Raw genomic sequence first — 14,992 nt, 5'->3', positions numbered from 1 at the left:
ATGGATAAGGATAAGATGAATATTGGATACCGGCCTCAGCACATCAACCAAAGACTAACCGCTGACATCTGGAACCAATTTGATACACATTTAAAGCTCACCTGAGCAAAACAAGGTTAACACATTTCTTTGTGAACATGCGTGCCAAGTTTCATCAATATCAGAGTTCATTTTTTTTATTACCTACCTGGAAATAATGGCTTATAAATATGAAGATAGAGTATGATGAAAATCAGCATGGAAAAGGTATAGGCAACCTGAAGGCTATAATGATGAAACCAAAGTTTTTCTTTAAAAAACACCAAATAAATAAGTTTCAAAATATGATATTGAGGAGACACATGTAACATTTAAGGAAGAAAGAATACATAACTTAATGCAGTTTTCTGTTTATTATGATATTGCACATTATACATTTTATAGTAAATTAAAGTTACTTATTGTAAGTCAGTGAAATGCAGAGCACATTTTGAAGCATTTGAACGATTTATCATATCAATACAAGTCATGTACAAAATTAACATTGTATTAAATTAATACATATGAATATAATGAATACACAATAAGGAATAAAATTATTCTAACTTGAAAATCTAAGGAGTTATACTATCTACTTAGATAGAATGATAAGAGTTTATTGGTCAGCTTTTTGCAAAGTTTATTTGATTTTTCAGGTTAAATTTTCAACTTGTTTTTTGATACTCACTATATATATAAATATATTGAAATCAGTCTTTTTGATGAACAAGCCCGAATTCATATACTACTGCTTGGCATTACATTTTTGAACAAGCCCTGCTGTATAAAACTCAGAATTTGAGCAAGCCCGGAAAGCATTTTACCTTTGCAGGGCTTGTCAGCTTGTGCTAATTTCGACCACTCAAAGTCATGACCATGCAACATTTTCTCATACACTTGTTGAGAAGATGGCCACAATGCCATTATATGGAAAACAGTTTCCACTTTTTTCTCATTTGAATACTCTTATAATTAACATGATATTAAGGAAGAAGTCAAAATGTTTGACACTGTTATTTAGTCGGAATCTTTAAGTTTAATTTCATTTTCTACCAAAATGGACATACTGTTGTTGTTTTTAAAAACGGTTGTGTAAATCAACAGAGACTTAAAGCTGCACTCTCACAGATGAACCTTTTTGACATTTTTTTAAATTTTTTGTCTTAAGAATGAGCAAATTTTGACGTAAATGTCTCAGAAACAGTGGTATCAGTCTGCTTACATCAGATCGCGGCTTTTCATATTTACATTCTAACAGTTCAACGCTGATGTTTTATGCTGAAATGAAAACCTTAGTAATGCTTTCAGCCATAAAACTTCAATTTTCGTATGTAAATATTAAAAACTGCAATCTGATTTTTTGTCACCAGTCTAATATCACTGGTATCTAGATATTTCACAACAATTGGTTCATTCAAAGTCGGAAAAAAAATGTCAAAATAGTCTGTGAGAGTGCTGCTGCTTTAAGAGGAAAATATTACTGAACATAACCAAAAAAAAAATGAAGCGGTTTTTACAGCAAGCCTGTACATTAACAATAACAAATGAAATTAAAAAAGTTATTTGATACCTTTAAGAAAAAAATGCCACGCAGTCTGCTAAAATCAGGCCACAACACAGGCGAAAATAAGGCAATGCGAGTTTTTTTTCCCAAATGCTGCTTTTTGAAGCGAGAAAGTGGTTTTATTTTTAATTTCAATTAACAGAGACACTATAAGTAACCAATGTCTCCCTTCAAAAATTAGCGCATTGAAAATTTATTTCTTGTGTTATGTTAATTTTGCCTGTGGCCTGGGTTTTAGCAGATAGCGTTACAAATAAAATAAACACATTGGTCATAGTAACATGTATATAATTATGTACAGAACTTAACACAGACTGAAACAGCTTAAACAATCTAAAAGGCACTGAAAAATGAATACAATGTGTTATATATGTGTTTACTATTTTTAAAATTATATGAAAATGGGTTAAACACTAACTGAAAACAAAATGTGTGGTATTGGCGGTAAAACAGACTGCTACAACTAATATAATCTAAAAGGCACAGGAAAAATGAATACAATGTAGTCTTAAAACGTTGTTTCCTTTTTATTCTTATATTAAAAGAATGTTTAACCACTAACTGTTGTGGGGGTAAACAGACAGTTCCAAATATCAAAGTCCCTGTGTCTGTTTCAAATATCAAAGTCCCTGTGTCTGTTCCAAATATCAAAGTCCCTGTGTCTGTTTCATCAGTGAACTGAACACACCTATCATTGTCATGTTTTCTAGTATAACATTATGTTTTACATACATTACTTAACCACTTTGAGGCTCTATTATTTCAACTTGGCTTGCTCAAAAGGAATGCCATTGTCTACATGCATGACAAGACGCATGGTACATGGTGAGAAACAAATATTGTTACAAAATGTGGTCAAAAATTGTAACAAAATGTGGTCAAATATTGTAACAAAATGTGGTCAAATATTGTAACAAAATGTGGTCAAATATTGTAACAAAATGTGGTCAAATATTGTAACAAAATGTGGTCAAATATTGTAACAAAATATGGTCAAAAATTGTAACAAAATGTGGTCAAATATTGTAACAAAATGTGGACAAATATTGTAACAAAATGTGGTCAAATATTGTAACAAAATGTGGACAAATATTGTAACAAAACGTGGTCAAATATTGTAACAAAATGTGGTTAAATATTGGAACAAAATGTGGACAAAAACTGTACCAAAATGTGGACAAATACTGTACCAAAATGTGGACAAATATTGTAAACAAAATGTGGCCAAATATTGTACCAAATATGGCCAAATATTGTAACAAAACGTGGTCAAATATTGTACCAAAATGTGGTTAAGTATTGTAACAAAATATGGTCAAATATTGTAGCAAAATGTGGCCAAATATTGTAACAAAATGTGGTCAAATATTGTAAACAAAATGTGGCCAAATATTGTACCAAATATGGCCAAATATTGTACTGTACCAAAATGTGGTTAAGTATTGAACCAAAATGTGGCCAAATATTGGAACAAATTGTGGTCAAATATTGTATCAAAATGTGGCCAAATATTTTAACAAAATGTGGTCAAATATTGTAACAAAACGTGGTCAAATATTGTAACAATATGTGGCCAAATATAGGTGGTTAACTAGTTGCATCTACTACTAACATTAAGAATTATAGTGCACAAATATCATCACATGAACACACAAATCATGGCATAGATAAACTTAATGTAAAATAAATTGTGCATAGACTGGCTTTGTCTTATTTGCATAGAAGCATTACATACCAAACCATTATTAATATTCATAAATAAAAAAAATGAAAAATATGAAAACAAAAAATGAAAAATGTTCTTGAACAGGAAAAGCTTTTCAAAAATTGGTAAAGCAATTTACATAACAGACACACTAATGTGGTCTGACAACCCAGTTCAGACTTCTAGAAACTATTAAACTTTTTTCGGAATTTCACAATGCACATATTACAAAAATATGTGAAATAAGTCTTAAGTCAGAGAAGAAAAGGCAGTAATTTGCAATCTCATATAGTTCAATACTAGTCAAGACTTATTCTACTACTGAAACAAGATTTGTTACCAAAATATACCACAAAAAGAAGAGTTCAAAACATTGAAAGATCAAATATAATGAAAAGCATAAAGTTATAATCATGCTATTGATCAAAAGCATCCTAAATAGAATGAAAGTTAGGTTCAATTGATACAAAACAAAGAAGTTATAAACTAATGCCACATTTAATAAATAGAATGTTTGGACTTCGCCGACTAACATTTTGAGGGGTGGGTAGGAAGGTAGGTCACCCCCCCCTCCCCTTCCCCTCCCTTAACCAAACAAAGTTTGTAGGAGGTTATATTAGAGTCACCATATGGGCTAGTTGGTTGGTCAGACTGTTGGGAAAAGTTTAAGGAGTGAACTTCTCCAACAGTTTTAAAATTATCACTCTGGGCTCGTTTTCAAGTTCCTATCCTTTATAATTCTTAGACATACCTCAGTTATTCAATTAATTCTATTGGCCAATATATTTCACTGTCCAATCAGATTCTACTCTTAAAATTTAGCAACACTTTAAGGTGGTTACATTACAATGATGACGTATAGTACTGTTCGGCATATCGTCATTCTAATTGCAATCACTCATTAACTGTATGTAGAGAAAGAAGCAGATATTGAATTATTGCTTAAAGCTGCACTCTCACAGATTGATTGTTTAGACAACTGTTTTATTTTTTGTCTTGGAATGAGCCAATTTTTGCGTAAATATCTGGACACCAGTGATAGAAGACTGCTGACAAAACAGCAAATCACAGTTTTTATATTTTTGTATGAAAACTGATGTTTTAAAAGCATTACTTACGCTTTAAGAAAAATGGAATTTTCAGCAGTTTACCAAACAGTTATATCTGCTCTATTGTGAGCTATCTTATATGACTGAATTGAAGGCACTGATGCCAAAATGAGCTGATTCCGAGACAAAAAAATACTAAAATTGGCCAAAACTGTCAATTTGTGAGAGTGCAGCTTTAAGGTAACGAATTATAGTTTGATACTAGTCCTATGTAATTCTATTAATTTTGCTAAATTTGTTGCCAATATATCACAAAAAACAAACTTTTAATTATTAAACTATCTAATACAATTGAAATGTAGAACATTAATAAACAGATCTCTAAATATGAATGACATCTAGGTTTAAAACAAAACAAAACAATATATACTAATCAAGATATGAGACTAATTAAGTGCAATTTACAATGCATTGAAATTGAATATAACGTACATGTTCTTTACAGAATCTGAAATAATTCTGTACTCAACCTTTTAACAGTGGATATAGTAATAGAAAGAAAAAAATAACAGATATAACAGATTTTAACAGATTAACAAATAGTTTACTTGAACATACAAAAGCAGTTATCAGTTACATACACAACTGTATAAACTAAATACTCATCTTATACATAGACATTTATGTTACAGTATAGATCATATTTTGTTGTATCATTGTTTTGTTGCCAATAGCTTTAAATGGTCCCAAATTAATTGTAAAAGCTGGCTATTTTGTTAAACCATTTACACATAACATGTTTTATCACTCAATGTACATGTAACATAGCTTTATAACACTCAATGTACATGTACCATAGCTTTATAATACTCAATGTACATGTAGCATAGCTTTATAACACTCAATGTACATGTAACATAGCTTTATAACACTCAATGTACATGTAACATAGCTTTATAACACTCAATGTACATGTAACATACATGCACATTTATTACAATCCGGAATGCTTTTGGTATTTTATGATCCCTATGAAATGTTTTAAAATTCTTGGCAACCAACAATTTTATTTATATATATATAATATCAAAATAAATATATGAAAGGTTAACAACATAGTGTACCATATTAAAGAGGAGCATATTCTTTCATTCATCTTTACATAACATATCTATCCCATATCAGAATGGTTAAAAGAAGGCAGAGCATAGTTGTGCAATAACTAGCATGCAGATAAATCATGTTTCTCACTTATACATATATACAAAGGAGTTATTGAAGGTTGTTCTTGACAACATGGTATAAAACAGTTACCATACTTAACCCCTGTAATTGAATTTTAACAACTTGCACTTTGTGCTGGTATATCAATAACTTGGGTAGCGGGTGCAGCTACTGTTGCATGTTGAAAAGACTTCAGGAATTTCGGAACTATTTAAAATGATTTTATACGTGGAGAAAGATAATGTATAAAGTATATCCATACACAATTTTTTTTATATCTTAAATGATAACAAAATAGCTTATTTCAATAGGAAACTCTTTCTTTAACATAGTTTCTATCATTAATTTAATATACGAGTAATCAGAGCAGAACATGCTTTTAAATGATACCAAAATTATTTTTGGTCTACAAGCATTGGAATTGGACCTTATCACCAAGTATGGTTTATACCCTTTTTAGCCTCTTGGAGGAAGTATCTAAACATACAATTATCAATGATCTGTCAATGTCACACAAGTTGTTCTTTTTACAAAATAACTTTTTCCTATACTAAATGATTTTCTTTACATGAGCCTTTCTGTCATTCACTTTTCTGATTGTCCTCCAAAATGAAGAGTATTCTACAATAAAATAAACCTCTCCTCCTGGATAGAAAGTGTTGTCTGCTACCTTTGAATGCTTCCTCCACAATGAAGAGTATCCTACACTAAAATGACATCCTCAGTTGGAGAGCCTTTCTCTTCGACAGTTTCTTTATTTTCCTCTTTCTCTAGTGGAGTGTCGAGAGTCCCAGATTTTTTCAGATCAGGCCTGTTTTGTAAAACTTCAAACATTGACTTGGGTCTTCTAGTCACCTCAGGAGATTCTGAAATCAAGCATTTAATAGGTTTATACAAATTTACTTCAGCTACATTGTGATGATAACTGTAAGCTTACAAAATCATTATCCAATAGACTCCTTCCAGTACCAATGTCTCTATAAGTGGATTCATGATTTACGATTGTTGAGATCAAAGCCTGGACAACTTGGGATTCATATCGCTTTGAGTCAAATACAATCTCCCTGGTCAAAAATGCAGTACTTATAACCAGGGCTTCTAAATGTTTGGAACCTAAAACAATCCGGACCCAGCGATAACCCCCCCCCCCCCCCAACAAAAAACCCCCCCTCGTCCAAACAAAAGTTGAAAGGTCTGATTATATAAAAATGTCACACATTTTCGCGATGTGTGTTCTGTCAATTTTAATTTTGGATGCGGTAATTCGTAAGAGGGCTTTAGAACCATCATAGCCGAATTAGATAGTAATTTATACAAACTTAATTTCAAATGAGATTCTCATTGAGTTCTGTGGAGCTTCTAACAAGAAACGCTGCTATCATATTTAACTGTGGCCGGCGGGAAGCGGTCAGACGACAAAAAGTAAAACAGTATTATGATTTATTTTCTTAATGCTACTTCAGTTGGTCAACATACAACTGATGAATAATCATAATCTAGATTTATAATCGGGGCTTCTAGCTATAAGTTTGATATCGACAACCAACTTCGAAATTTTTCATTACAGTGTATTAAAATGACGTATTTGCTTGCCGCCCACTCAGCTTTCAGACTCTGTAGTTAATCAAGCGTGTCGCTGTTGATATCCTAATTAGGACAAGGTTAATTTATTTGGAATTTTAACCAGCAATGCTTTTATTACAATTTAAATTTACAGTTTGGTAATCAACAAACGGATGTATCATGTACATGATCGACGACAAAGCCGATTGCAATGTGAAAATATGGAACGATTTTAACACGTCTTAATCAGGATAGCTGTAAGCACATGATTTGTTTAATTGTGTCTTCTGCGACCTACCATTACACGTGATTGGATCGATTGCAAGCATCTGCTTATTAACAGATATCGAGTGTTCAGCGTAGCAGAAAAAGCAGCTTTTCGCATGGTCTGATGGTAACTAGGACACTTTTATTGGGGGTAATTTTGAACGTGTGAATGACCCAAGAATGTTTGTGTATTACAATTTTTACAGACTTAGTCATTTTGGAACGATATAAAAAAAAATAAAAAAAATCGGACCAATTTTTTCGACACTTTTTGAAACTGAAATCGGTCTGGCTTGGTCAAAATCGGTCCACTCACTGTCTAGACCGGCAAATTGCCGGTTCTTTGAAGCCCTGCTTACAAACCCTTTTGTTTTGGATGTTTGTAGACCCAATGTTGTCTTATAAAAAGAGTCCAACTAAGACTCTCCACCCCTGAAGTCTTAGAATGATGATCTTGATATTCAGCCCCATCATATCTGAATACTGGACACGCTGGTATAATTTATTTATCATGTATTTTGCGCATTTTTCATAAAATAAAAACGACTCCAAGGATAAGACTAAGTATGTTATCTTACTTTTTATTATTTATTAATATGCATATCCAGCGATTACTCTATTATTAATATGCATAGTATTTCAACCTACTAAATATTATTCTGAGGCATTTGTAATTGTCTCATTGACAGGGTTCAATATGGGATGAGCTCATGGCTATAAATAGCGACAAATCAGAATATAAGAAGTTAATCATTGTCATGATTATCACTATAATTATCTTCTCTACCATGTCAAAATGCTTAAGAGCAACTAGTATTTAGCCAAACCTTTCATGTCAGATGGTTTTGCCTTTCGTGAAAGTGACGACGATTTCTCTGATTTATCAGCTTGTCCAAACACTGCAGCAGCGTCCTTGACCGATGGGCGAGCAAGCGTCTCAGAGTCATACACAATACCACTGTCAGTCATGTCATTTGAATTGTGTTCTCTCTTGAAAGCAGTATCCCCAGCTATGGATAAAAAAATGAATATATTAATATTTGTCCGAGAGACTTTTGTCTGCGTTCAAAACGTGCTGAGAAAGAAAAATCACAGAACAGCATCAACCCAATGAGTGATTTGTTTCAAGTTGTCTTAAAAATGTTTTAAAAAGAAATAATTATCACAATTCCATCCATTGAAAGTTAAAAATAATATACATGTATCTCGTACACAAAGTGCTGACAATCATGCTATAGAATATTTGAAAGTGTATTCAAATAACACACTCATGCACATTTAAGAATGACAGAGAAATTATATATGAACTATCAAACATTTCTAAAGACAACAAAAAGACACATACTGTATATGATAAGCTCAGCCTAATAATTGTGGATGAAAGCAGAAAGGTTCTAAGTGAAATTAAATAAGGAAGTAGATGGAACGTTTTTCGCCACTAGATTACGCACAGACAACATTATAATGCGTCTATTGAGAAAATAAATCATTTTAAACTGCAAGTATTAAATAGATTTTACAAGTTTTAAAGACAATCAACCTTCAGATCCAGGTGTCGCATCATTATGTGACGATTTGTCATGCATCTGAGACTTTGTAACGTCAAAAGGCTTTGTATCTCTTGGCAATGAACCACTTTTACCACTCAAAGAGGGTGACGAGATACCCTTGCGACTGTGTTCTTCCTTATACGACCCAGTAAGTAAGCTGTTATTTTTAGCCTCATTTTCATCACCGTCGCCAGATGAAGAAAACATGGACATCTTTTCTCGGACCGACTTTTTCAAAGTTGCTGAGTCATACACCACTCCACTTTCAACCTTTTTGGCTTCTGGTTTTTTACTATTCTGTTCCATTTTTTTGGGCTCTTTAACTGGCTCATCTTAATATCAAAATGAGAACAACAAAAGATAAGCATGCATCAAATCATATTAACCAAGAACAACTTTGTTTAGCCAAGAGCAATTAGACATGCATCATACAATAGAAACCAAACACAAATTAGGCAACAGACTAGAAATGCAAACAAAGTATAAAGTTTATCAACTATGTTTAACATCCTACTTATACCAGTGCTGGCACCGATATCACAAAAATACTCAAGTCAAATCTCAATCTCAACTCATTTTACTACATAAAAGCATAGCAGGATTAAAAATCTTTAAAGTTTTTATACTTTTTAAAAAATGTATTTTCTCATAGAATGTGTTTATAAAAAGATTTTGAAAATATTACAAAGAAAACTTAACATTCTAGAGCAAAAATTATACTTGAGTAATTATAAGGCAATGATTTGTATTCCAGTACCTTTTTTCATTGTAGAAAATTTTCCCCTTGGAATCAAGACCAAAGGTTTTTATCAACATATTTAATGATAGAATGCGGTATTAACATGTGTAAATACATATTAAATAATTTTCAATAACATTTGATTCTTTGTGGTAAAATGACTTTGGACTGATATCAACATTTGGCCTAAGTATTTTTGTAAACTTGGGGCCTGGTCTATTTTTCTAGGTTTATCAGGGGCCTGGTCTATTTTTCTAGGTTTATCAGGGGCCTGGTCTTTTTTTCTCAGTTTATCAGGGGCCTGGTCTATTTTTCTCAGTTTATCAGGGGCCTGGTCTATTTTTCTCAGTTTATCAGGGGCCTGGTCTATTTTTCTCAGTTTATCAGGGGCCTGGTCTATTTACCTCAGTTTATCAAGGCGCATTACTTCATAAAAAGTCTATTCAACGATTTAACTAGTTGCAAAAATGAGTAATGTCATTGTAAATGTTTGTGTCAAGGTGACCAAGTTTTCATTCCCCGCCTTAGCACATTGTCAGTTTGGTTTATAGTTTGTTGTCACCAAGCCGGACAATCGAGGAACTCTATTAAACAATTAGACCACACTCTCATTTACCATTGTGCCCATGACAAGTGACTTACAATAAGGAAACTTTTTTTGCAATCATTGTAAAAAAAAATCAATTTCAAATTATTAGTATAACTAGTTTGACTGATTAGATTGCGTGGTTTCTGGGTTATTTCGAATATCTCATTCGGAATGTCAGTGAGGAAGACCAAAGAATGGTTGTGTCAAACTATTTCATTAAGAAAATAGACACGTCAACTAACAAAGGTTGTATGAACTGAAGGTTATAAAATTATAAAAAAAGGAAAAAAAAGAAGATTAAAACATCACAATCAAGGCTAAAACAGGCTGTCAACGTGTGCAAACACAAGTCATGTTTAAATGAGATCTGTTTTCACTAATGCAAAATGACAGCATAGTTTACAATGAATATGTTTTTAAACTTCAGCCCAGAGCCCATGAATGCTTCCTTGGAATAGACACTGATATATATCAACTACAAGAAAAAAGTCACAATGCAAATTAAAGTCATGCATGAAACTCAGGATTGGTCAGAAAACATTTAACAAAATCATAAGTCATGCTACCAGGCTACTAATAATGATCAAACTTTATTTCCCCTCTCACAACTGACTTGTAAATAGAGTTCAGCTCAAACATTTTTTCTTGGACATGTCTTTCTTTTTTGATTTATTGAAACAAAATTAAACAAGATTATGACACTGATATTTTTTTATCAAATTGATTTAAGGTAATCTATTCATCATTAGGATGTAAAGGGGTGTTAGTGCATTATAATAACATCAACATTTTAATGTTAAATTTACATTGATTAAACGAAATTTTACTATGCTTATACAACAATTTTATTAATTTGTTTCTTAATTAACGTAATGCCTATACCAAAAAAAAAGCTCTTAGTGAAAACTTAAAAGATATTCAAACTTAATATGTTGTAACTTTCAGAAGCATTTGTTGTATCAAAGATGGATGGCTTACCTTAAAGGGCTTTTAATTTACAACTATTGTGTTCATAGTAAGCAACATCTGTGCCAAGTTTCATGAAAACAGTTTAAGTTGTTTGAAGAGCTTATATCTATATAGGTCATGTAACACATATGTTCATAGTGTTTAGCAAAATGTGTGCACAGTTTCATGAGAACATGTGAAGTTGTTTTTAGAGTTTATATCTATATAGGTCATATTACACATGTGTTCATAGTCTTTAGCAACATTTGTGCCAAGTTCCATGTGAACATTCTGAGTTGTTTTAAGACTTTATATATGTCATGTAACACATGTGTTCATAGTCTTTAGCAACATTTGTGCCAAGTTCCATGTGAACATTCTGAGTTGTTTTAAGACTTTATATATGTCATGTTACACATGTGTTCATAGTCTTTAGCAACATTTGTGCCAAGTTCCATGTGAACATTATGAGTTGTTTTAAGACTTTATATATGTCATGTTACACATGTGTTCATAGACTTTAGCAACATTTGTGCCAAGTTCCATGTGAACATTCTGAGTTGTTTTAAGACTTTACATATGTCATGTAACACATGTGTTCATAGTCTTTAGCAACATTTGTGCCAAGTTTCATGAGAACATTCTGAGTTGTTTTAAGACTTTATATATGTCATGTAACACATGTGTTCATAGTCTTAAGCAACATTTGTGCCAAGTTCCATGTGAACATTCTGAGTTGTTTTAAGACTTTATATATGTCATGTTACACATGTGTTCATAGTCTTTAGCAACATCTGTGCCAAGTTCCATGTGAACATTCTTAGTTGTTTTAAGACTTTATATACATCATGTAACACATGTGTTCATAGTCTTTAGCAACATCTGTGCCAAGTTCCATGTGAACATTCTGAGTTGTTTTAAGACTTTATATATGTCATGTAACACATGTGTTCATAGTCTTAAGCAACATTTGGGCCAAGTTTCATGAGAACATTCTTAGTTGTTTTAAGACTTTATATACATCATGTAACACATGTGTTCATAGTCTTTATCAACATGTGTGGCAAGTTTCATGAGAACATTCTTAGTTGTTTTAAGACTTTATAGAGGTCATATTACACATGTGTTCATAGTCTTTATCAACATGTGTGCCAAGTTTCATGTGAACATTTTAAGTTGTTTTAGCTATGGCCAAGGTCCAAGTCTTTGCATGGCCCCACTATTTATGACTTCAAAGCTATCACCTTATTATTGCGCCTGAACATCACTAATATATTTTTAACTTTTTTTTTCTTTGGAAATTATTCATGTTTAAAAATTAGATAAAGGTGGAGGGGAAACAAAGAATTTATTGCAGGTAGCTTGCCTAAACCAATGATCTTACCATATGAATGTCTGAATCCTGCTATGAACAACAACAACATTATGCTAAATCAGATAATTTGTACTCATCATTAATTTTGATAATAAAAAAAAAAATCATGAATTTTCCATGGAAACTTTATATATATTAAAGTCTTTTTAACCTTGACATATTTTTCAAGTTGACATTATTTTCCTTCCATAGCATTTTCATGCTTAATATAAGATGCATTTTTAGGGCATATTCATAAGATAAGTAATAAATTGAGGAGACAACATAAAACAGTCAAATATGAAAAAATCGGAGTTACAACTGTCTTGCACTGTGCATGCCTTTTGAATGAGATATTACCTCATTTGCATAAGTACAAAAAGCCTTTGTTTCTGAATGTAGAAAGAATTGCCAGGACAATGACAAACATACCTTGGTCATCCGCTGTGCTCCGTCGTGGGGCCGGTGTCGGCTTGCCACCGGGTGGTTTGGGCTTCATTGGGGGTGGTGGTCTGCCTGAGAAACCTGAATAAGGGAAATCTTTGATTAATACTGATTGAGGGAGAATATCTATTGATGTTTACTTGTTGTTGTAGCCTGTTTTAATTTTTGCAAGGTTCTTTTTTATGTTGCATTTTGTGTCCTTTTATTTTTTGCCCATTTTAGACAATTATCATTAGCATGGTTAGCTAAATAAATTACAAGGAAAAGTAAAATTTACAGCACCCACAACCTGAGTAATAGAAATTTTACATGACCTTGAAAAGCAATCATTCAAGAGTAATGGGTAAAGTGACTGTTTGTACTTTGTTGTCAAGGAAAATGTTAAAGGGACTAGACACCAGATGGTTCCTAAATGGGCAAATACAGTATATCCTCAAAACAAGCCTAGAATTGTCAATACGAGTTTGTATGAGGCCGATAATGCATCACTTTACATGATTAAAAGAAAATTTTGGTGCTATTTCAGGTGAGTTGGCCTGTTTAAAAGTAGCCCATAATGGTTTCCAAATTTAGAATGTGTATATTTAGCATGTTAAAGTTACGTGATTTCTACAGATACATATACAGTTGCTATTTTATAATTAATTGGCATGTACTTCAATTAGAAAAATACACAAAAACTTATCAAGGTAGGTGTTGTAAGCAATGTGATACATCAGTAAATAAGATTTAATGCACTGTACAAAACAATATCAATTTTATGTTAGTTTTTTTTAAAATATTCATTTTTTTCTTGCAGTTGTATCATCTGGTGTCTAGTCCCTTTAATAAATAGCCAAAATATAAGTTAATAGCATTGTAATTCTTCTCCAAGCTATTAAATGCATCATATTAAGAGCTCTGCCAATTGGTTATGAAAAATAGTAAACGGACATAAACAAAGAAAACACTCGGACATGATACATGGTCAAATATTTGATTACTTTTTTGCGCAGATCATGGACTGTAAAACAATTCTCACCAGGTCTTGGCACGACTGATGGCTTATCCTTGCTTTCTTTGAAGAAGTTTTTCTTTAGTTTTTCAGACGGCTTCTCCCCATCAGCGATTCCTGAGTCTTTTACGGCAGGTTTTTGTTCTTCAGTCTCACTTTTGGACCCAGAAGATTTTACACTATCTGTGGACTTAGTCTCTTTTTTAGTGGGTCCCCCGTCACTATCTTTTGCCCCCGAGACTGGACGCAGCTTTGGAAGCCCAAAGGGTAAGGGTTTTTCCTCAACAACCGGGTTTTTCGATTTATCCGTAACAACTGGCTGCTTCGGAGCCTGTAGATAAAGAATGTAAATTTGTCATTATTTACATATATATATATATATATATATATAGTATCTATTGTAAATCAGTTACATATAGGGTAAAAAAATTGACATTATCCCCTTTGGAATAACCACCACAAGTTTTATTTCACAAATTACAAAGCCTGAGGACAAAAACTACCAATTCAAAATGCTAAAATGACCTAACATCATCTATTATTGTGTCCTTATAACATTGTCAACTTTTGGATTTAAGTAAATACATGCGCACAATTTAGGTTGATGCAAAAAAATTTTTTTTTTATTAATACATTATCATGTTTAACTCATTTGACTTTGGTGATCAAAACAAAACAAAACAAAAAACATAAGAGATAGGTACAGATAAAAGAATATTATTTCTCCCACCTCAGATAAATAGATCCAATATTTTAACCATGCTAGAAATTCTTATCTTGCCCTCGGGCGAAGATAAAATGCCTGTATGGAACTCCTTTTTAATGGTCACCACATTGTAATTACCTCCCTTGTTGAAGACTGTCATCTGTAGCAACATGGAAACCTTGTCTTGTGGCAATATTTAGAATGCTAACTGATTATTTCTCGCTTCAAATGTCACCATGAAACAGTTTTCATGCACCTTTCAAGAAATAATGCTTCAC

At 32.4% G+C, this 14,992-nt stretch overlaps 1 protein-coding gene across 8 annotated transcripts in view; it reads right to left on the bottom strand.

Moving 5' to 3' along the window:
- Positions 1 to 377: 377 nt before the first annotated feature.
- LOC128242243 (capping protein, Arp2/3 and myosin-I linker protein 3-like) overlaps positions 378 to 14,992 on the bottom strand; it is an 83,157-nt gene continuing 68,542 nt past the window's right edge. For 5 of the 8 annotated variants that reach the window (XM_052959330.1, XM_052959332.1, XM_052959336.1 and 2 more), the window contains 5 exons: positions 14,036 to 14,339; positions 13,003 to 13,095; positions 8,931 to 9,272; positions 8,218 to 8,400; positions 378 to 6,426 (listed from right to left, as the gene is read on the bottom strand). In XM_052959330.1, coding sequence (XP_052815290.1) covers positions 6,263 to 6,426; positions 8,218 to 8,400; positions 8,931 to 9,272; positions 13,003 to 13,095; positions 14,036 to 14,339 — 1,086 coding nt within the window. In that variant the 3' untranslated portion in view covers positions 378 to 6,262. Of the gene's footprint in view, positions 6,427 to 8,217; positions 8,401 to 8,930; positions 9,273 to 12,600; positions 12,622 to 13,002; positions 13,096 to 14,035; positions 14,340 to 14,992 lie in introns of all 8 variants that reach the window. The other 3 variants (XM_052959333.1, XM_052959334.1, XM_052959335.1) reach the window with 3 other exon arrangements.

This window comes from Mya arenaria, chromosome 8 (assembly GCF_026914265.1).
Source record: "Mya arenaria isolate MELC-2E11 chromosome 8, ASM2691426v1".
Classification (NCBI taxonomy): domain Eukaryota; kingdom Metazoa; phylum Mollusca; class Bivalvia; order Myida; family Myidae; genus Mya; species Mya arenaria.
The sequence above is the reverse complement of the archived record's forward strand: the minus strand, read 5'-3'. Positions and strand labels throughout refer to the sequence as shown.